This window comes from Lissotriton helveticus, chromosome 2_2 (genome assembly GCF_964261635.1).
Source record: "Lissotriton helveticus chromosome 2_2, aLisHel1.1, whole genome shotgun sequence".
NCBI classification, from domain to species: domain Eukaryota; kingdom Metazoa; phylum Chordata; class Amphibia; order Caudata; family Salamandridae; genus Lissotriton; species Lissotriton helveticus.
The window spans coordinates 470,649,010-470,672,420 of record NC_136060.1 but is presented as its reverse complement, the minus strand read 5'-3'; the positions used below and the strand labels follow the sequence as shown (position 1 = coordinate 470,672,420).

Sequence of the window (23,411 nt, the reverse complement as noted above, 5' to 3'; positions counted from 1 at the left end):
TGTTGGTGGTGCCTCTACCCAGTTTTGGGGAAACAAAGTCAAAGGAAATATGCAAATGAAGCCCACTCATGAGGCAAGTTGGGTCACTCCTATGCCCAAATCTCTGGATATTAATATAGAATCTTTTTGCCGTAAGACTTGGAGGTGTAGGGTAAGAACACAGCTTCGTGCTGCATTTTTATTGTTCATCTTCTGGTGCCCCAATCACTCCCAGGGCACCCAAAGCCTGCTTCACTTATTCGGGTGTCAAAGCATAAAAATGTGTGAACCATTGTTCAACCAATTAGAAATGATCTTCCATTTTATATCTTCTAAAAACTGTTCACGTGTAATATGCTTGTTTGAATGGAAAGTTTGTGGGCAAGAAAGCTAGGAAGTTTCACTCGTCCTTGCAAACTGGGATATTGCTGCTGCAAAGCGTGGGTTGTGCTTTCTCAAGAGAAAAGTTTCCTGTTTTCTGGATAAAGCTCCTACCAGCATCATCCCAAATTTTGCATTTTAAACTGTACTATGTAGAAATTTTATTGATTTTATTGTAATGTTAAATTCTCTTCCATCTTCGTTTTGTTATGCTTTTAATTAACTAAACAATAAAGTTTATAACCTAATCCTGTTTTTGAATATAGAATGCAGGGAGGACACAGGAAAGCTGCCTTGTCTGGGGATGTATGATAGGGGCCTTGGGCCTTGAAAACTAAGAAACATAATTAATTGTAAGCAATGGATGTTCTGCCAAGATATTCAATTGTGGAACTGGTGCTTTCACGTTTCTGATAAAAGTGACCTTGCATCTGGACGTAGAAGATGAGTTAGGGGGAAAGGAAATCCTTTAAAGAGAGTCATTTTCTCTCTGGATTCCCCTTCTCTTTTCGGAACTAAGTAGCAGCAACATTGTCGTGGTGTCACCAGGGCTTTAAGTGGAAGCTTTTTCAATATCATATAGAAGCCATAGTTGCTGCTTATTTATCTTATGCAACTAACAACCATTGACAAAGCCAATAGTCTTTACTTCTTTTAGGTATGATGTTACTTGTATCACATATCTCGATGCAATAACAGAAACAGCAAAATACCAGTCAGGCGGCACACTATGCTAAGCACAAGCTTTTAGCTTACGTGTTATTAAGCCACGCCCTTAATTACATTGGCCACGCCCTCTCGGGAGACCCCCAGTTTTTTCATCCCACTTAAAACCCTGCAAAGGGGCCATGTGAGCATCATGGAGCAAAGGAGGAGGCACCCACAGCTGCCCAACACTCCCTCTCTTTTTAACAAACTAAAGCATCATTTCTGGGCACACATTAGGCTGCAGGCTTCGACAAGCACTGGCCCCTTCGTTCTTCTACGCCACAAGAGGCAAAACATTTGTTGTCTTGCCGTTATTAGGCGCTAGATGGCAGCATGGCAGTGTGTTTAGTTGTGTTCCTTTCTCGTTACAGCATGCTGGGGAAGCGTCGTAAATCATGCACAACTGTCTGACTGATATATTTCCTTGTATATTAGCACAACTAACTAGCTCCTCCTGCGGCTGGTTTGCACTATACAAAACAGTCATAATGAATAAATAAAAGTTTGAATACCGCCGGTGTGGGAAATCTCGGGCTTTTAACTTCATCTCATTTTTGACGAATATGTCTTTTTAGAGGAGTCTTATCAAAGCGACATTTGAGTAGATCTGGACTTCATTAAATTCAGTGCCAACCTCCCCTTCCCTTGAGGTATGCTCTCTTCTAAACGTGGAGCTATTCATCCATTACTGACTCGTTGATTACATATTATATTTTATCTCTGTGCTTTGTCATACTAAAAATATAAAACATATTCCACTTTATAAAAAAGAATTCCAAATATTGCTAATATTGTTGACACGACATTGTCGCTCTTCAATAAATAATAATTACTTACCGATTTAGGGCCCTCACTGTGTTTTTGTGCTTGTCTTCATTGAGACTTTTTAACTCGATATACAGGAGATATCTTTGAATCTCTGCCCTCCAGGCAGAAAGGGCCAATGCTTGTGGTCCGTTATGGACAACAGGTATGGAATTATGGGGCACATTTATAAAGACTTGCACGGCCAGAAAGTCATGCAAAGTTGAGCAAAGCAGTACAAAGTTTACTTTCTAGTGCAAAACTTTTTTTTTGTGCTGCAAAGTAGTCCTAAAAGTAATGTCAATGTCGCTTGGTGCTACTTTGTGCCAAGGGGTGTCCCCTGGGTGGTACACGGGCTCTCCCACGCTACCCCCAATAGTTTTTCATCTATAGCCCTATCTACTAAATTTGACTGAGAGAGCTTTGCCAATAAAAACACGCCTTCTTGGGGCAAGAGTTAACAAGGCGAAAAGTTTGTATTTCTCCTAGATTTTACCACATTAAATGTGTGCCGCACTGTGTAGGCCACAACCAATTTGTGACAATTTTGAAGTTAGTCTAAGCATAAGATTTTGTAATGGAAGGAGGCACTTTCAATACAATGCCTAAGTTAGACACCACACACAAACATTTTCATCATAGTGCAAAGCTGTGTGTGGTTCTTTGCATCCTGTTTGTTCACCAGGTCCGGGGAAGCCAGCCGCAGCACCTCATCCTAGTAGATATGACTCTGTGATTCTTTCTCCTCATAACATAGTGCAGTGCAACATCTTTGGCGACTACATTTTCCCCTAAGAGTACCTGACTCTGCACTAGTGCTCCCCTGCGACTGTAGTTATTGGAGTTTGTGACCCACAGGATGTTTTACTCAAGTCAAGTCAAAATAAGCTTTATTCGAACTCACAACGTGAATCATAAAAGCTACATAATACATCCATAACAAAATTTAACAAGCATTGGAAATGCAATAGGTCTCGCAGCATTAGAGTTAGTGCTTTTAGAATTGTTTATGGGTTTTTTTTGTAAATCTTTAGCATTTTTGTTTCCTGTAGCCAATGCTAAAGAATTACAAATAAAAAAAGCCATAAACAATTCTAAAAGCTCTAACTCAAATGCTCCGAGACCTATTGCACTGTGTGAGGGTGAGGGGTTGAGGGTGAGAGAGGGTGAGTGAGAGTGAGGGTGAGTGAGAGTGAGGGTGAGGGAGGGTGGGTGAGGCTGAGGGTGAGTGAGAGTGAGGGTGAGTGAGGGTGAGTGAGAGTGAGGGTGAGTGAGTGAGAGTGAGGGTGAGTGAGGGTGAGTGTGAGTTAGGGTGAGGGGTTGAGGGTGGGTGAGGGGTTGAGGGTGGGTGAGGGTGAGGGGTTGAGGGTGAGTGAGGGTGAGGGGTTGAGGGTGAGTGAGAGTGAGGGTGAGTGAGGGTGGGTGAGGGTGAGGGTACACTTAAAACGCTGCTATGGGCACTCGGGGTTAATACCTAGGAGTACTTTCACAATTATGCAAAAACAACTTGTTAGTAAATTAAATGGTCTGGATTCTGCCAAAGTATGCCTGCATGCTGCGTCCCTGAGATATCCAGATTTTTAGGATCTATCTCTCTTTGTCAAAGTTTTTACAGCATTACAGGCAGATTAACCAAGAAACCAGAGATTACAATTGGTTAAGCTTTATCAAAAGAGACAAATTCAGTGAATCCTTCTGTGGCGGTACCGCCTGTATAGGACATCGGCGATGTTGACATTGGTGGCATCAAAGATATTACTGCCAAGACATCCACTTCTTCATCTTTATTCTGCACAAGGTGCTATTTAAAGCTTGATTCACAAAGATGTTTCTGCAAGTAAGAGGGTTACCCACTCCTGCCTTAGTCCTGAATATACACTAAAAGACACAGTATGCCCATAGGTCGCAGAGTCTTCAGTAAGCTCTGACAGCATGGTCTTGATGTAACTCCTTACATGGTGAATGTTAAAATGTGTATTTTACTATGTGTGGGCAGTTTTACGTGGACTTGTAGAGCTGCACAATGTATATGCACTTTTAATATTAAATGACAATAGAAGGATGAAAAAAGCTACAACCAAATACTGACAAAACGGTGCAATCTAAATTAACGGGATTAGTTCTCCATGTAGAGAGAGTGAGCGGTGAGTAAAATAGTGTTAGCTTCTACTCGAGCATTCTACTGGATCGTCGAAACAGAGAATGATAGGTTAGTTTGAGAAGGTTGTGTTATGTTATGTTATACTGCGTGGCGTGGTACGTCACTCCTTGTTATTCAATGGAGGTCTCCTAGAGCATTGTCACATTTTTCTTGTGCTCTCAGGGCTAATGATACAATGGCTGAGATGCTCACCGTATGGTTGGGTCCTTAATCTCTTCCTTGTTCATTATAATTTTGAGAAGTTTTAAGTAAGCAATCTTTACATATTCATGTATATTAAGTTCGGATATTTCTTCTGAAAGTATTTCATATTTTTGAAAAAACGTCTACTCGATGAAAATCTATGTGGCTGAGCTGCACGGTTTTGATTATACAGAAGAACACAAAGGCAGTTTATGAAGCGTGCCCTCTAATTGGTGTGCTTCTGCTTGCTGGCGGCAGGGAGCCTAGGAGGTGGGAACTGGGTTACAAGAAAAACCCTGCCGACTGCCCATTATCCTGTCTACACAATTCACGGCAATTTTCTTTTCAGCCGCACATTGAAACTGTTTGCAAACAGCTTCTATCTTTAGAACGGGCTGCTCAACATTTGCCAAATTTACTAGTCTGAGGTTTAAGCAAAAGACTGACCGAAAAAAAACACCCACTGATATTTCAGAACAACAAAATGACTATTGAGCATGCTACAATCTATATCAGTCTGTTGTCCGCTCACTATATTTGGCTATGGCAAAATACCCGTTGATGACAGGCACATGAACGGGTAACAACACAAAACAACGACATTCTTCGTGAAAACAGGGCAAAGTTACACTCTGTGATTAAAGGAAATGTAACCGTGTCAATACGGGTAAGTGGCAGAACAAATGGTCGCTAAACACAGGCATACCAGGGATGAGAAGAAGTCGTTCAGAGTGGACCCGCCACCAAACACTGCACGAGGAGCAGCAAAACACAGCCAATGCGTCAGATGCAACTTTAAAAGGGTTTGCAGAAGTTTACGTTCTTTTCTGCACACGGTCAGCCCTTTCGCAAGAACACACACACTGCGCAAGACTCGAAAAAAGAAAAAGAAACTTACATGCGTGTGGTAGCCACAGCCATTCTGTTCTCGCGTCAGTGGTGACCGAGTTTAATGTTTAGACAGTGGGAATTTATGTATTTATAACATAAAGTCTTGAAATTACACCCAGGGCACAAGTGCTAAAACAAGACGGAGGGAAGAGAGGGGAGGGGGAGGAGAAATGCGACACGGCGGGAAGGGGAGGGGGCGGAGCGGGTAAACAAAGACGGACGTGCACGCGCTTTTAAGGTCAATGCGCATGCGCATAAGCTCAATGCGCATGCGCATTGACCTTAAAAGTCACGGGCACTGCAAGGAATCGCCACGATTCCTTGCAGTGTGGATAAAGAGTGGATAAGTCGCAATACTCTCGCTTGCTCGATGCGCATGCGCATCGACAGGCGAGACCTAAAAACCAGTATAAAAGTTAAAACTGATTTTAAAAGCTATGGGGCATATTACCAACGATTAGCGATATTTATCGCTAACTAGGCTTAGCAACGAATTTTTTACTGCTAAGCATTGACGGAAATTATCGCTGAGATAACTTGCTATTAGAAAGGTTTATCTCCAAAGCGATATATTTTCCGGCATTAGCGTGAATATCGCTGAGAATACAGTGATATTCACGCATTAGCGACAAAATGTTCTTAGCCATGTTATCCACCTCCCATTGGATAACATGGCTAAGAACTGGTCTGAGCAGGCGTTAGTTTTTGGAGATATTCGCGCTTAGCGCGAATATTTTCAACGCTACGCCTGCCTTGTTAATAGGCGATAGCAACGTTATCGACTGCTTTCAGTCGCTAACGGGTTAGGTACGCCTACTTTGCATGTCATTAGCGATAAACATCGCTGACATGCAAAGCGGGCCCCAAACCGCTCGCTTTCGCCTACAAGCTGTCGCTAACTGGTGTTAGCGACAGCTTGGTAATAGGGCCATGGAATTATCGTCGCTTAGCGGCTGAAAACGTCCGCTAAATCGGCGATAATTTAATATCGCCACCCTTGGTAATATGCCCCTATGTGTTACTCACTTTCTGTAATATAGTACCATACATGAAATCTGGAAATTCAAAGATGTGAATGTGTTGGTGGTTTGCATCATCAATCGAACGCTTGGCACAGAAACTTGCGGTGAGCATCAGGTGACGAGTTAGACTTTCGATTGCCAGGTATTTGAGTACCAATAAATTGGGTATTAGTAACATCTGTTATGTATAGCCTTGAAACCGATTGCATGAATAAAAGGACATTTAAGAGGAATCGGCATAAAATATATTGTATTAGGAATGAACTAAGAATGTCCTTTGCATTTTTGGAAATAAGAGGGGAGACATGTTTAGGTTCTCTGTGGTCATATTCACCTGTCCTCACGAGGGAAGTCTCCGGAGAAAGGACGTGAAGACAAAGCTTGAAAAATTCTGATGTTTTGAAGACTCTTTGCTCAAACTCTTGGAAGGAGACCAGGGGCTGCAGCAGCTGCCATTCTGGGTCATCGGGCCAGTGGGTCTCAATGAACTCCAGAGGGTCGGTCAGGAAGAAGAAACCATCATATCTGCAACAGGGAAAGATCAAAGCATTTTAACATTATTATTTGTCCAGACAGGGGTAGCTCTAGGCTCATGGCGGCCCTGGGCAGGGAGCGTAGGTAGGGGGCCCCGGAAGAGGGGGTCTGGGCGGGGCGGAGCGCGGAGGCCAGTGAAGGGGGGGTGGGTTCAGGGTGTTTGGAAGTGGAACAGAGCCAGAGGCCGCCAAATCCCTGCCAGGGGTCGCCACGCAAATATATATCCATCCTCAGAGGATTATTATATTAAGGATATATATTGGCGTGGCGGCCTCTGGGGTTTGGCGGCCCTGTGCAGGTGCACAGCTTGCACATGCCTAAGGCCGCCCCTGGTCCAGACTGCGTATCATTACTAACTCCTGATGCAGAAGGCGCTAGGCACGAGGTGCACGGGCCATCCGCCCATGCAGCCCATCAAGGCTATGCGGCTACTTTTAGAGCGGGAGGGTGCAGGATGAAGTTGTAAAAATGTACCTTAATGATGATGAGGCTGAATGATACTTAAAACACATCTTTGTCCCATTGGCTGTTACAATCTACATATATCCATAAATAGCATACTAATGCATTTACATCTTTCACACCTACCCTTACCTTAGCAGTAGAAGAAGTAGGCGAGCCTTTGCCCCCTCCCCTGCCCACAGCTTGATCCCCTTTACCAATGTCTTTGATTACTGCTCCTTTAGCAGACTTACCAATCCCACTTCTTGTTCATTACCTACCTGTTCATCCACATCCTGTGCATGCCATCCATTAGCAGTCCTGCCTGCACTTGGCCTGGCGTGCCCTATGACCCCGCTTCAACTTATTACGCCCTAGCACGATGCCATCCAAGTAGACTTTCAGGGCCTTGTGGCAATTCCAGCACCCGTCTAATCATCTGTAAGATTTCTTCTCACAGAATTATCCTCTTGCTCAAAGGTCTGCCACCAGTGTAGCCTTCATTTGTTTTTAGATAGTCGCGGCTGCAATTTCACCCTTCAACACTAGGGTTAACGTGTGCTAGCAGCATTGGTATGTGTCACTTATGTGTGCTGTATGTTATCTATGAAATTAAGTAACATCACCATATATTGTTGATACACATTTTTGTAACATGACTAGTATGTTTATAATGTCAGTGAATTAGATGTTCCCATATGTATTTTCCTGACCACTGTCAAATGTATATAATGTGTACAATGGTAATAAATGAGAGTGCAACAAGTAAAAAGTGTTGCTTCAATAAATATATTTTATGACAAGTAGCGCTGGCTATGATATGCACTGCTATTATGCGATGTTTATGCAGAAGAACAGGAGGGCATTTACAGGTCAGGTGCCAGCCCTTTGCAGAAGGTGTGGAATTTACCCATCTGTGAATGAGACTGAATCTCATCTCCAAATGTCTGAGCCTCACAATGAGTGAGACGTGAGGTCTCTGCATTAAGTTAGTGCATTTTCCACACAATGCCAGTCCACTAGAGGTACAAAATCATGGCTGTCTGCTTGAATGTCCAAAACCTATTTTTTCTCCATACACTCTTACTACAAAATGCACTTTATAGGCAAACTCAAAGTTTTCAACGAGTAGCAAAAGAATGCGAGTAACATTAATTCATGTTTTGACTGACATTACAGGCCTACAGAAAATACCAACTATACTGGTGTTAAGGCTAAATGATTTAGAACAAATTACCCTCCACTGCCTATGGAGCCATCCCCTAAACCTTAGTAAAGTCAGAGATACACAGTCTTTCATGCATGCAACCAAGAAAAACCTACAGAAACAGGACCATTATGTGGTTCTCCGGAAAGCACATTGTGAGTGTTAAGCAGTTTTTAACTTTTGTAGTAAATCTGTCACCAAGCCGACGACACCCAGCTGATCGCCGACGACACCCAGCTGATCCTCTCCCTCACCAATGAACCCAACATCACCAAACATAATGTCCAAGAAGGGATGAAATCCTTCGCCACTTAGACAAAGAACAGCTGCCTGAAACTCAACTCAGAAAAGACAGAAGTCCTCATCCTTGGCTCCACCCCCTCCACATGTAACGACTTCTGGTGGCCGTCTACCCTTAGAAATCCTCCCACCGACGGACCACGCACAAAACCTCAACATCATACTAGACTCATCACTCACAATGAACCGCAGAATCAATGCCGTATCCTCGACCTGCTTCAACACCCTTCGAATGCTTCAAAAGACTTTCATATGGATCCCAACGAATTCAGAAAACTGTCACGCATGCAAGCATCAGCAGCAGACTGGAATACGGTGGAAAACACTCTCTACGCCGAAATCAACAAGAAACTCCTTCGCAAACTCCAGACTCTCCAGACTGCCGCAGCCAGACTGATCTTTGACATTCCCTGTTGCAGTCACATCACCCAACACCTCCACGATCTCCACTGGCTTCCAGTTGAAAGAAGAATAACCTTTAAACTCCTCACCCACACATACAAGGAGTCTGTGCAATCAATTAGACAGTGGAGGTCAATTTGTTAGGCTTGCATACAACAGGTGTCCAATTGCGGCGCACACTGAATCACTGAAGGGTGCTGCACAACCACAGGTCCTTAGCTTGCCGCTGAACACCAATATTAGAACTGGGGTCACCAATTCCACCACAGTAGCTTGGCGCAAGGCAGGTAGGCACAGCGCTTCACGGGGAGACCCGGCCAGCGCTCAGGGGACATAGCACCTTGGCGGGACCCAGCTGGAGCTCACGCGGTGGGTGTCCGATGCGGCCGGCACAGCGTGGATTGGCCTCCCAGCCCGAGTAAAAGGCAATAACAGGAGGTGAGCCCTTTAGGGACACAGGCTTAACGGGTAGCAATCCTTCCAGGCACACACCCAGCGCTCCAATAGCACAGCGCTTTCCAGGGCACAGCGCTTTGATATTATAGTGCTTAGGGGGGCAGGCAGAAGTGCAGCACACACTTACACTGTGACAGGGAGGCACACGCAATAAAATGACACCACACCAGATAGTTGGTTAAAACAAGACTCTTTTATCTAGACTTGTTCAAGCCAGGTAAGTAACTTTGCCTAGGCATCAAGTAAGACATTGGATATTTCCTAAACATAAAGCAAACATGTCTGCAAACACCTCGCTATTATGTAGGGGCAGGCTAGGCAATAACATTTCTCAGAAGCAGGTTCATTAAAGACAACATTTCATAGGACTAGTTCCAATATAAAACATTTCCTGTGCATGGGGATCATTGGAATGAGTAAACCTCTGCTTACATGGCGCATTAGAAACATAAACAAGGTTTCCTGCTACAGGGCATGCTGCAAAGAACACTCCCCTAGCCAGGGGTTAACTTTAGTCACAAAAAACAGTCAACAATTCAGGCTAACGCCCAGTTCAGGGGGGCCCTCAGTCACTTTCCCCCTTATTTCAGGCCTGCGGGGCCAACCAGGCCCTTGCGGTATTAACTAGGGCCACCAGAGGGAGGCGCTAGGGGGCGCAAAGCGGTATGGCTGGGTAGCTATACAGCTCCGCCAGACGGCTCACGCACATGAGCCTAATGTGTCAGTTTTGACCCCCGCGATCACCGGCAAACACATTATCGGGGATGTGAAGTCATCCGGCCCCGAATGACACGGCCGCCGACTGCGGAGCGGCGCTGAATCGACCTTAGGGAGGAGAAGATCGCCGGAGTACCGGGAGAGCGCTCGCAAAATGGCGGCCGGCACCGAGATCGTCTGGTGCCCGGAGCACCGCTGAGACCCCCGCGACACCAGCAACTGCATCCACAACGCTCGCCAGGTGAGGCATGGACGGGGGGTGCGACCCGGACAGGCATAGCAGAAATAAAAGAACTCCGCTGCGGCGCTCCCCTACACGGCCCCTCTAAGTGGACCCGGGTGGTGACAATCAAAATGGCGGCGCCCATTACCAAGGCAAGAAGAGCGACGGCGTAATCAGATGCAGGGCGAGCTTGTCATTATCTGCGTGTGAGAATAAATGGCGCATCTTCATACGGACTGCAAACAGATGCGGTGCAGAAAGATCGGGCGCTGGAGGGACGTGAAATACACAAAGCAAACAGGAACACGAACATAAGACTCTGGGGCATGACCTTCACAGACCATCCCCCTAATTGCACAATGAGGGTCCCTATGGTCCTGCTCTAGGTACGCTGATGATCGTCCACATATCGAGGCCCAAATAGATCTGCTGCCGCGGTAGGAGGAGACGTAGAGCGGGAACGCCAGGTCAGTGCGAAAGCTCATAACTCCAGGGGCCACCACAGAGACGGAGGAGGGGTAGTGGTGCGACCTAAGGGAAGATTGGCACGCTACACCCGTCGAATAAAGCATAGAGGCACTGGTACACTGTCTCGAGATCGCAACACGTGGTGCACCACGACCTCGCGCCATAAAACTGCGGTTATGAACAATACACATCATCCTTGCCAAGTGGGGTGAATAACAACCGTTTTACACGACGCTTTCAACTCTGACCGGAGGAGCGGTCTGGCCGCGCAAACCGTTGGTCTGGGGTGCATGTATGTCAGCGATCAGCGCTCTGTCCGTAATTACTGTGTTTGCAGTCCCTGCACGGATCTGAGCAGCAACTCTCGGAGGGGGAGAAAACAAACGGGCACGAAGCTACTACGCCGGGAACAGGTGTGAGAGATAGACGAACACTGGAAGCCCACGGAACCACGAGTCTCCTCACAGGGATAACTACTAGGAGTACTACCACAGCGGCGTCAATCAGGAACATCAGGCAGACAAGGCAGCTGACGCATACGGGACTTCCCGAAACGCCTGAAATGGGGAAACCGGATAAACAACAACCGAAAATCTCTTTTGAAAACAAGAAAACGACGAAAAATACGGAGCAGGCGCCTGAAGGGGAGGGGACGGTAGTTGCGGACTCTACATCCACCATGGAAAAGATATTACTGTCCATACAAGCAAATGTACAAGATATTAACGGGAAATTGGACAATCTTACTTGTAGGATGGACGGAATGTCGGCCAAACTTGAGAAACACGACGAAAGACTAGATAACGCCGAATCAAGAATATCAGCGGTGGAGGACGAATCACACGCCACGACTAGCAAATGTACCGGTATGGAGCGAGTACTGGAGGTGATCAAGGCACGGGAGGAGGATTTGGAGGCCCGCTCCAGACGTAATAATGTGCGCATAGCTGGCCTGCCGGAGTCCACCAACACGGGCAAAATGGAGATCTATGTAGAACAGCTATGCAGAGACATTTTCGGAACAGAGGCCCAATCCCTTATTTTTATAGTTGAAAGAGCCCACAGATCACTGGCACCCAAACCCAAACCTGGAGCGACGCCACGACCAATTGTGGCGAGAATACTCAACTACCGCGATAGGGACACAATACTGCGTCTGGCGCGCGAGAAGGGCAAGATCACGCACCAGGGAAACACCCTGGAGTTCTACCCGGATCACACCATGGCAGTCCAACAGGCAAGGAAAGAATTCACGTCTGTTAAGGCCAAACTCAGGGAACTGAACGTGGGATACTCCATGCTGTATCCAGCGAAGCTACGGGTGACATGGAAGGACAGGGTAGTGGTATTACCGTCCCCAAAGGCAGCTCAGGAATTCGTCAAAAAAATGATACAACAAAACAAACAACGTGCACGAGATGAGCAACACGCGGACTCTGATGAAGTGGAGTAAGGCTGGAGGGGATGTGAGCCAGACTTGTGGTAAGAAGCGCCTTTCTTTTTCTTGGTGACCCAGAGGTAACGCATGCGAGATGCAGACTTGTGTACTAGTGGTACGCGTGCGTGTGATCTGGTCAGAACTTAGGAACAGAGCGACGGACAATACTTGCACATAGACGATCTACCCTATCCAGGTCCTAGTAGTGACAATTTCAGAAGTGTATGCACGAGAGGCCTGCACAGTTTAACAAGGGACATTGAGGCACTACCTGAGGAACATCATTATGCAGAGGTGCCTGGATGGAACAATGACAATTTCTGCGTGGCAACGCGGAATGGAGATTGCAGACCCGGCCACACACACGGGAACAGGCCTTGAGGGCGGGTAACAAGAAGAGGGTCGACTGCTGTCATTTCTTGTGGTGTGGTCCGGGTTCTGCGGAGGGAAGTGAGAGGGACACAAATAATTCACGGGGAAGTATAATAGCACTGTGAGTCGTCTGCACCCACTCCTATGGGTGTAGAGTTGTGCCCCAGGCGGACCTCCAAAAGGGTAAACCCCACCAAAGTTGTTTATATAGTATGGTTCATTGTTTAAGTCTAAAATGGGACAATGGCTTCGGCAGAATTGGGTTGCTGGAGTGGGTGGGGGAGGGGGGCAGGGGGGTGTTGTTGAAGTTTTGAGACTGAGACGGAGTACACAAGTATATCTACGGAGTGTTGATGGGCTGAGGTCTGATGTGACACATTTGGTTTACACGAGGAAATTGAAATGCTATCTGGTGCAAGATGAACACCCGCTAGTCAAATTGAGAGCTCGCTTTGATAAATGGCACAGGTAACTGGAGGCCCCAGTAGGAATCACATTAACCTTTTAACATGGAATGTACGCGGGCTAACTCAACCGAAAAAAATTAGACAGGTGTTTGCTTACTTGAAGAGATGGGAAGTAGATATAGCGGTATTACAGGAAACTCATGTTGCACCTCACACACATACTCAGATTGGAGGAAGGTGGGCGGAATCCTCATACATGGCTAACTATTCCTCCTACTCGAGGGGGGTGATCACGCTGATACGAAAAGGAGTAAACTTCACGATCAATAAGGTGATTTGTGATTCTAATGGCAGGTATGTTATTCTATCAGGCACTCTCCGAGGTCAAAAAATAACACTTCTCAATGTATACGGCCCCAACACAGACACCCCGGACTTCTTCCAGGAATTGTGGGCGCATCTTCAAACATTATCGGCTACTCACATACTCTGCGGAGGAGACTGGAATGTGACAATGGTGGAGGGGGTGGATCGCTCCTCGAATTCAATAGAACCACATAAGCAGTCAAGGGCTAAACTTTTTCACATGCTTTCAGATCTGTCGCTAACAGACATCTGGAGGCACAAATTCCCGGATATTCCGGGAGCAACACACATTTCTGCAGCTCATAGCAGCTGGTCAAGATTAGACTACTGGCTGGGCTCGGATAGTATTGCATTGTGGACGAGAGAGGTTAAGGTACTGCCCAGGACTCTATCGGATCATAACCCTGTGATGTTGACACTTGCACTGCCGAACTATACCACTCCTCCCTTTCATTGGAGATTCAACTCACGCACCCTCACGGACACGATATATGCAGACACTATTCACAAAGCGATCAAAGAGTACTTCCTAATAAATGTACCTACGGTGGACGACCCAAGTCTCTTGTGGGAAGCATTCAAGGCCACATTGCGTGGTATATGCATGAGCACCACGATCGGTATCTTAAAGGATATCCGACGGCAAATTACACGCTGTGAAACACACATGAGGGAAATAGAGCAGGCTTATGACACGACCCACGACGTTTCACTTCTGGGCGAGTTGCGAACTCTACACTCCGAACATCAATCGTTTGTCGAGGACGAGATCAAGTACCTAGATAGGAGAATCTCAGCCAGATCATATGGGGAGGGTGGCAGACCTGGCAGTATGTTGGCGGCCAAAATTTGTGAAGGTAAGGGACACAGGCCTGTTCTACGTGTTAAAACGAAGGATGGCACGACCCACACACAAGCTGCAGACATCTTAAACTGCTTTGCTGCAGAATACAAGGAACTGTACAAATCGAGGCCGATTGCTTCAAGGGAAGACACGTTTGCCTATTTAGAAAATGTGGCAATAGGCTGGCTCTCTGATGGCCAGAGGGAACTGTTGGCATCACCCATCACGGTTGAGGAAATAACAGACATAATAAAATCACTCCCAAACGGAAAGGCGCCAGGCCCTGACGGGTTCACTAATGAATTCTACAAACAGTATGTTGACATCATTGCTCCACACATGGTCAGCATGTTTGGTACAGCGTTCGAAAAGTCAGAACTCCCTCCAACATTATGTGAGGCGGCGATAATAGCACTCCTCAAACCGGGTAAAGACTCGGAGATCTGTGAGTCATATAGACCACTTTCACTTATCAATACCGACTCTAAAATATTGGCGAAATTATTGGCCGTACGTTTGAAGCCACTTATGACGAGTTTGGTCTTACCGGACCAGGCGGGATTCATACCTACACGCTCCACTGCCCACAATACTAGATCGTTGTTTGCGTTATCCCACTATCTCCACCCATCAACCAAAGCAGTGGCGGTCATGCTAGATGCCGCTAAGGCTTTCGATTCCATCGAATGGGACTATTTATTCACTATTTTGCTTCGAATGGGGTTCCCGAAGCGATTTGTGCAATGGGTCACGCTCATATATACTAATCCATGTGCCAGGGTACGCATTAATGGGTATGTATCGGAAGCGTTTAATATTCAACGTGGCACTAGACAGGGCTGTCCGCTCTCGCCGCTGTTATTTGCGTTAGCACTCGAACCTCTAGCTTGTGTAATACGGCAAAATTACAAGACCTCGGCCTTGCAGTTCCCATCCAGGCCATTGCATATCTCCTTATACGCGGACGACATGCTTCTATATATACGCGACCCTAACACCCATTTGAACCCAATAATGCGCGAATATATAAAATTCGGAGGACATTCAGGTTTGACTATAAACTGGTCCAAATCCTCCATTATACCTCTGACGGATACGACGACCTCGCAGGATACAGACTACCCGTTGGAGTGGCAATCAGACCCAGTGCGATATTTGGGGGTGATGTACCACAGAGATCCTGAAGTGGTGATCAGATCAAACTATGGTACGGCTGTGTCCAAGTTGGAGGATAAAGTAGCGCGCTGGATACAACTGCCTCTGTCATTAGCGGATCGAATAGCGATCGTAAAGATGAATGTCCTGCCGAAACTGCTGTACCTCTTTAATAATATCCCTATTGAACCACCGGCTGCAGTGTTTTGCAACATCAAGTCCCTAGTTTTAAAACTGATCTGGGCGGGAAAACAGGCACGAGTGCCCCTTCAAACACTTACGCTGCCATATAACAGAGGGGGTTTCGGGGTGCCAGATTTTCTGCTGTATTATTTATGCGCTCAAGCGCAATACGCGGCATACTGGTTCCATGACATACCATATTTAACACACACTGCCATTGAAGAAGGAGACACTGCGCCCATACCTTTAACGTCAATGCTGTCGCACACTCGCCAGCCTCTGCATAACCGAGATATCAATACAATTGACACCACAGTTAAGGCTTGGAGGAAATTGGCAAGATTAGCACACAAAGAGCCATTATACGCACCAGCGATGCCTTTACCATATCACCAGGCGCTATCGGTAACTGGGGAAAAGGTGGGAATGTCACTATTGCAACAAGTAGGCATCGGGAAAATGGGAGACATGTTCCAAGAGGGCAACTTTGTAAATGCAGAAGACATGGGGTTTATTCAAAATAAAACACTGCTGTTCCAATTCACACACTACCGGCTAAAACGCGCTATGCAGACATTTTTCCCGACATTCCCGGTAGAACCCGAGACTCTAAACTCATTACAAATGATCATCACCTCACAGGATACCTCCCACCTAGTGTCTAGATTATACACCACGGCACAAGCCGAGATGCCGGGTACTGGGGACAGGGCTAAGGAACGATGGGATGGGGTGCTAGAGACCTCACTATCGGAAGAAGAATGGCAACAAACATGCGCACTAACACAAATCCTCACACCAAATGGTAACTTACGAATTATCCATTACAAGTTTGTGCATCAAGCATATTACACACCAGCACGTATGTATAAATTAGGCCTTCAAGATAACGACAGGTGTAAACGATGTAATGGAGAGGGGGCGGGGTTCACACATCTGGCCTGGTATTGTCCAGCGGTACACGCCTACTGGAAGGAAGTGACTACTGCATTGTCTACCATGTTACAAGTTGAGATAGAATGTACAATACGCATTTGCTTGCTGGGAGTGATTCAACAACTAAGGGCTACAAGGCGTAAGTTTTGTGCGATAGCGCTATTATTGGCCAAGAGACAGATTGCGCAATGCTGGCACAGCAGAAAGACGCCCAAAATGAGTAGGTGGCTACTGGATATGATCAGTTGTAGAGATAAGCTACAGACTTATGAGGAAGAGTTACCTGCTAAATCTAGGCCCAAAGACTTTTGGTGCTATCTCACGGACTATCTAGTGACTCGGAACGCAGACGAAGAGGGTTAACCAAAAGATGGTTTTTGATAAGGGGAATTGATGTAGCATTTGGTAACATGGGGCCAAGAACATCGTCACTCGGAGGCATAATATTACTGTATTAGATGGTGTGTAGAAGTCTCAAATTTGTTTGGTTAATATTGTGGTAAGTTTTGAGTCCACAACTGTCAAGATACTATTTGAACTAAAAACCTTCAGACCTTAGGACTTGCATACCTAAATCGTAGTATGTATACACGAGGCTGGAAATGTATGTTTACTATCTCGAAATCGTACATGTGATGTTTTAGCAGCCGGCCCCAGGGTTGTAGGCACATGTCTGTGTATAACTAAAATCGTGTAATAAAGGTCTTTATAAAAAAAAAAACAAAAAAAAAAAAACTAGGGCCACCAGAGCCCAACTGCAGTCTCCTGCGGAAAGGGGCGGTCGCGGGGCTGCCTCTCTGTTCCCTTGAGGCTCCACGGCAGCCCCCGCTTTCTCCTGGGACCTCCGCCCTCCCCCAGGGATATTACCTTAACCTTCGGCCCTACGAGAGGCCCTTGCTGCATGCTGCGGGCTTGGACGAGGTGTGGGCAGGTTGGGGGGGGGGCTTGTGCTCTCTTGTGAGCCCCCTCGCCGGTATTCCGGGCCTCCTAGTGTTGTTTCGGCCATCCGGGGCTGGTGCAAGCTGGGGGGGGGGCTCTCACTCTCCGTGGAGCCCCGCGCTGGTGATGAACCGTCCCGGGCCCCCAGGTGCTTCCTGAGGCCCAGAACCAATGAGGATACGGTTTAGAAGGGGCGCGCCCACAGCCGCCGATGGCAGTGCGGCTTGCGGGGGCGCAGCAGGCTCCTCTAATGGCTGCGCGGCGTTGGCGGGGGCGTGGCCGATGACGCGGCTGATACCCCCGTCACGTGACGTGGCCGCGGCAACCTCAGCGGCCCAGCGCGGCCTACCCCCGCTACCGCAGTTGCCCTCCCAGGCTTCGGGGGCCATGGCGGGGAACGTAAACGGTGCCTCCTTCTCCTCAACACCTAGCGGGCTGGAGACTCACAGCGCGTGGGTCTTGCTGCACCTGGGCCGTGGCGGTGAACTTGTTCGCAGCGCTCCTTCTCGCCACAGCGCTTCACGGGGAGACCCGGCCAGCGCTCAGGGGACATAGCACCTTGGCGGGACCCAGCTGGAGCTCACGCGGTGGGTGTCCGATGCGGCCGGCACAGCGTGGATTGGCCTCCCAGCCCGAGTAAAAGGCAATAACAGGAGGTGAGCCCTTTAGGGACACAGGCTTAGCGGGTAGCAATCCTTCCAGGCAGACACCCAGCGCTCCAATAGCACAGCGCTTTGATATTATAGTGCTTAGGGGGGCAGGCAGTCCCCGCAACAAACAATTCTTGGCAGCTCAGGGCAGCAGCGGCGACCGGGGGTTATAGCGCTTGAAGCGCAGTGCGGGCAGAATAGCGCTGAGGATCAGTCACAGCTCAGGCAAGACAGCGCAGTGGCACAGTTCAGGCAGTAAGCGCTGGTTACCTGGTTGATCCCCCAGCAGTGTTCACAGCAGCGCTTTATAGTCACAGCGCCCTTCTTGGGGGATGGATGGTAGGTTCTTAAGTAGTTTTTTGGGGGGGGGAACAGAAGGGGGGTTGAGTTGGTGGCTTCAGAGGCAGGATGGTTCCCTCTAGCACACTGGAGGTGGTTTCCTTGGTTCCCCCTAACTGGGCTAGATCAGTAGGCTGACAGAGACCCTCATCTAACTTGGAAAAGCAGCGCCTAGGCCCAGTCAGTCCCAGTAGTGCAGGTTCCTCCCCTCGGACCAACCGCCTAAACTCCTGCAGAGGTTCCCCCAGGTCCAGTGGAGCTCCAACTGACAGGCTTTTCCCTTATACCCCTTATACCCCTAGGTCACGTGACCCTCCTCTAAAGGCGGTACAAAAGGGGGTGGTGATGGACGGAGCATCTGAATCAATCAAACACTCACACCCAGTCAAAAGATCTGGGTTTAATCCATCACCGTTCTTTAGCCCACTCTGCCACCCCAGTTCAGACATGGCTATATGCAAATCAGTCTGACCCTGTGCCTCATGGGAACAGTCCAGCCCGAACTGCCAAGCCATGTCTTCCCTGGACCGGAAACAAGCTTCCGAGGACCGATTTCTGGCATTCCAGCCGTCTTCAGCCCGGCTTGCTTGAATCCAGTGGCAAAGTGAGCAAGGGACTCACGTCTGAGCATACCCTGCCACACTTATGGCGGCCAAAAGCGGTACAAAAGGGGGTGGTGATGGACGGAGCATCTGAATCAATCAAACACTCACACCTAGTCAAAAGATCTGGGTTTAATCCATCACCGTTCTTTAGCCCACTCTGCCACCCCAGTTCAGACATGGCTTTATGCAAATCAGTCTGACCCTGTGCCTCATGGGAACAGTCCAGCCCGAACTGCCAAGCCATGTCTTCCCTGGACCGGAAACAAGCTTCCGAGGACCGGTTTCTGGCATTCCAGCCGTCTTCAGCCCGGCTTGCTTGAATCCAGTGGCAAAGTGAGCAAGGGACTCACGTCTGAGCATACCCTGCCACACTTATGGCGGCCAAAAGCGGTACAAAAGGGGGTGGTGATGGACGGAGCATCTGAATCAATCAAACACTCACACCCAGTCAAAAGATCTGGGTTTAATCCATCACCGTTCTTTAGCCCACTCTGCCACCCCAGTTCAGACATGGCTATATGCAAATCAGTCTGACCCTGTGCCTCATGGGAACAGTCCAGCCCGAACTGCCAAGCCATGTCTTCCCTGGACCGGAAACAAGCTTCCGAGGACCGGTTTCTGGCATTCCAGCCGTCTTCAGCCCGGCTTGCTTGAATCCAGTGGCAAAGTGAGCAAGGGACTCACGTCTGAGCATACCCTGCCACACTTATGGCGGCCAAAAGCGGCACAAAAGGGGGTGGTGATGGACGGAGCATCTGAATCAATCAAACACTCACACCCAGTCAAAAGATCTGGGTTTAATCCATCACCGTTCTTTAGCCCACTCTGCCACCCCAGTTCAGACATGGCTATATGTAAATCAGTCTGACCCTGTGCCTCATGGGAACAGTCCAGCCCGAACTGCCAAGCCATGTCTTCCCTGGACCGGAAACAAGCTTCCGAGGACCGGTTTCTGGCATTCCAGCCGTCTTCAGCCCGGCTTGCTTGAATCCAGTGGCAAAGTGAGCAAGGGACTCACGTCTGAGCATACCCTGCCACACTTATGGCGGCCAAAAGCGGTACAAAAGGGGGTGGTGATGGACGGAGCATCTGAATCAATCAAACACTTACACCCAGTCAAAAGATCTGGGTTTAATCCATCACCGTTCTTTAGCCCACTCTGCCACCCCAGTTCAGACATGGCTATATGCAAATCAGTCTGACCCTGTGCCTCATGGGAACAGTCCAGCCCGAACTGCCAAGCCATGTCTTCCCTGGACCGGAAACAAGCTTCCGAGGACCGGTTTCTGGCATTCCAGCCGTCTTCAGCCCGGCTTGCTTGAATCCAGTGGCAAAGTGAGCAAGGGACTTACTTCTGAGCGGTCCTTGGATGCTTGATTCCCGTCTGGGAAAGACATGGCTTGGTAGTTCGGACTGGACTGGACTGTTCCCATGAGGCACAGGGTCAGAGCTGATTTGCATATAGCCAGTGTCTAACCCAGGGTGGTGTGAATGTAAATGTAAATGTGTTGGATTTGTAAAGCGCACGGCTGCCCGTAAGCGTCCTGGCGCTTGCTTAGGGAACCCGTCCTGGTATTCCCCTGTGAGAAACCCCGGCAGGGTGTCCACAAGGTGAAAGCCAGGCCTCCCGCCGCGAGGGGCCGTAGTGGAGATTAAGCAAGCTATTGCCCAGAGTCGCAGAGTGTGACCCCGTGAGTTGAGTAGGCACCAGAGCGAGAATTGTCGAGTCCGTGGAATTTTTGAGCCCGAGACCCGCCGAGGCGGGGAATCGAACCCTGGTCCACGGTCGATCTCAGCTTCCGGGTCTGCCGCCTCTAACCACTGAGCCACACTTCTTGTGTGGAGTGCACAAAAACGATGGATTTAGGCCCAGATCCTTGTACTGGGATGAATGTATGACATTGTTCTACATTCTGTCCATCAACTGTGTTTTTTGCAATTTTCACCCCGAGTGGGCTGGGTATGCTCAGACGTGAGTCCCAGGCTCTCCACACCCCTGGAGTCAAGCTATCCAGGCTGATGAAGGCTGATAGCCAAAAACCGGTCCTTGGATGCTTGATTCCGGTCTGGGAAAGACATGGCTTGGTAGTTCGGACTGGACTGTACCCATGAGGCACAGGGTCAGAGCTGATTTGCATATAGCCAATGTCTAACCCAGGGTGGTGTGGAGTGCAAAAAAACGATGGATTTAGGCCCAGATCCTTGTACTGGGATGAATGTATGACATTGTTCTACATTCTGTCCATCAACTGTGTTTTTTGCAACCTCCTCTAAAGGCGGCAAAGCGTAACCCCGCCCCTAGTCTGGAAGGTTCCAGGAGCTTCTACATTCTAAGCTATGGACTAAATAGGTGGGATGGCAGTGATACTGTATCATGATGTCCCAGCCTGCTCCTGACTACTAGTGCATGTCTACAAAGGCCACTCCGCAGTAGCAGGGGCCTGTGGCAGCCATGTTGTTCGGAGAGAGCACCTGCACCTCAGCACTGTTTGGCAGTGGTAAGGCGCCCACAGACCTAGGTCCAACAAAAAGATGGTGGAAAAAACAAGACGAAAGGTAAAAAAAAAAGGGGGTAAGACCACCTAAGGGCTGACAGGTCTAACACTACCTCACAGCCAAAGCCTGGAACACCCTCCACGTCCACTTCCGGAAATCTTCCACATTGCCCTAGTTCAAGAAGGAACTCAAGACCTGGCTCTTAGTATGACCCCAGCACTCAACGGAGCCGCCCTCTTCTCCCCCAGCACCTTGAGACCCTCACGAGTGAGTAGTTGTGCTTTACCAACCCTGATTGATTGATTGATTGATTGACCAAGCAGAGTCTCTCTCTCCATCCTCAACTGCAACTCAAGCAACGTGACATACCGTATCACTTGCCCATGTGACTTAAGGTACCTTGGTATGACCACCAGGAAGATTAGGCAACGGATATGTGAACATTGGAGCAATATGACAGAACAGTTTATTCAGTTTAATCATACCACTAATGACATTCACTGGACTGTGATTGAACAACTGAAAGAGGGCAGAAACACACAGGGTGCCATTTTTGTGGTGCTGGGTGTACCATCCCGGTACCCACAAACAGGGTCTGAATGGCAATATTCCATGGGACTCAGTACTGAAAAGATGAAGCAGACAGCCTTAGCCAGCACGATTTTCCATGATATGATTGTGGCAATAACCTCGAGCAGAGGGGACAATAGGCTTTCTCTCCTGCTTTAAGTGGCCCTCGAATAGAGTGCGGACACAGCTACATAGCATACTAGAACACAATGCTCATACTAAAAAAATATATATGTTCCATAGCTATTTGTCAAGTCTAAAGCAGTTTATCAGCTCAGAGCAAATGTCATGTGCATGCAAGTAGCTACACGATCTACTGCACTCCAGGGGCGGTGGGTGACATTTCAAAGTGGTGGGGCGCAAAGTGATTTGCATACAGCACCGTAGCAAGCGAGCGGAGCGAGCGAGCCCGAACCCCAAAAGAGGGGTTTGGGGGGTTATCCCCCCCCCCCCCCGGGAAAATGTTGAAAAAAAAGAAGAAAAATCGTGCAAATTTGAGAAAGCAGGAAGGTTAATAAAGCAATTGTGAAAGTGCAGTTATTACATTAATAGATGGCATAACATAGGTAGCTGCTTATTCAGTATAACCACAGAATGACCATGCAAGGTTCTACAGCATATTCTAAAGCAGAACAAAACAAAACGCCCACTCTGCGACGTTTCCCACTTTCACTGAGCTATGATGGACTCTCTGCCCTCCTGCACTCTATGGCACCCATGCCCTGTGCACCGTCTACCACTGCGTCACACTCCCCCATGCGCATACCACTCGGTTTGTACTTGTAACCCCATCTTCGAGCCTTCATCCGCTTTTTTTGTTGTTGCAGTTTTTATATAGCGAGAACTCGACCAGAAGGTATTGCAGCGCTTTACATGAACACCAATCACAATACACATCATTTTCGATAAACACGGGGAGATTAAGTAATTTGCCCAGAATCACAGGTTGTTGAGCCGAAGCCGAGACCCAAACCTGATTCCCCAGCTCCAAGGTCGGTAGGACATCCTGTCCCGTCACTCCCTCTGTGCCCTCGCTCATTCTATATCCGCCAGGTGCAATATCACACAATCTATGACCTTAAGTTAACCCCTTCTGTCCCAGCACCTTGTCTGCCCCCACCAATGCTGTGCCCGTCTCCCCCATGCTTTAATGACCCCGGTCCGCACGCTAGGAACTTTGAAAAATCCGAGCGTCCTACAAAAAAACAAGTGTGGCAAATGTGCCATGCCAGCA

General features: G+C 48.1%; 1 protein-coding gene across 2 annotated transcripts in view; it reads right to left on the bottom strand.

The window, feature by feature from the left end:
* LOC144821545 (kyphoscoliosis peptidase-like) overlaps positions 1–23,411 on the bottom strand; it is a 153,965-nt gene that overhangs the window by 41,631 nt on the left and 88,923 nt on the right. For both annotated transcript variants that reach the window (XM_078678717.1, XM_078678716.1), the window contains exon 6: positions 6,464–6,654. In XM_078678717.1, the coding sequence (XP_078534843.1) occupies positions 6,464–6,654 (191 nt within the window). The remainder of the gene's footprint in view (positions 1–6,463; positions 6,655–23,411) is intronic.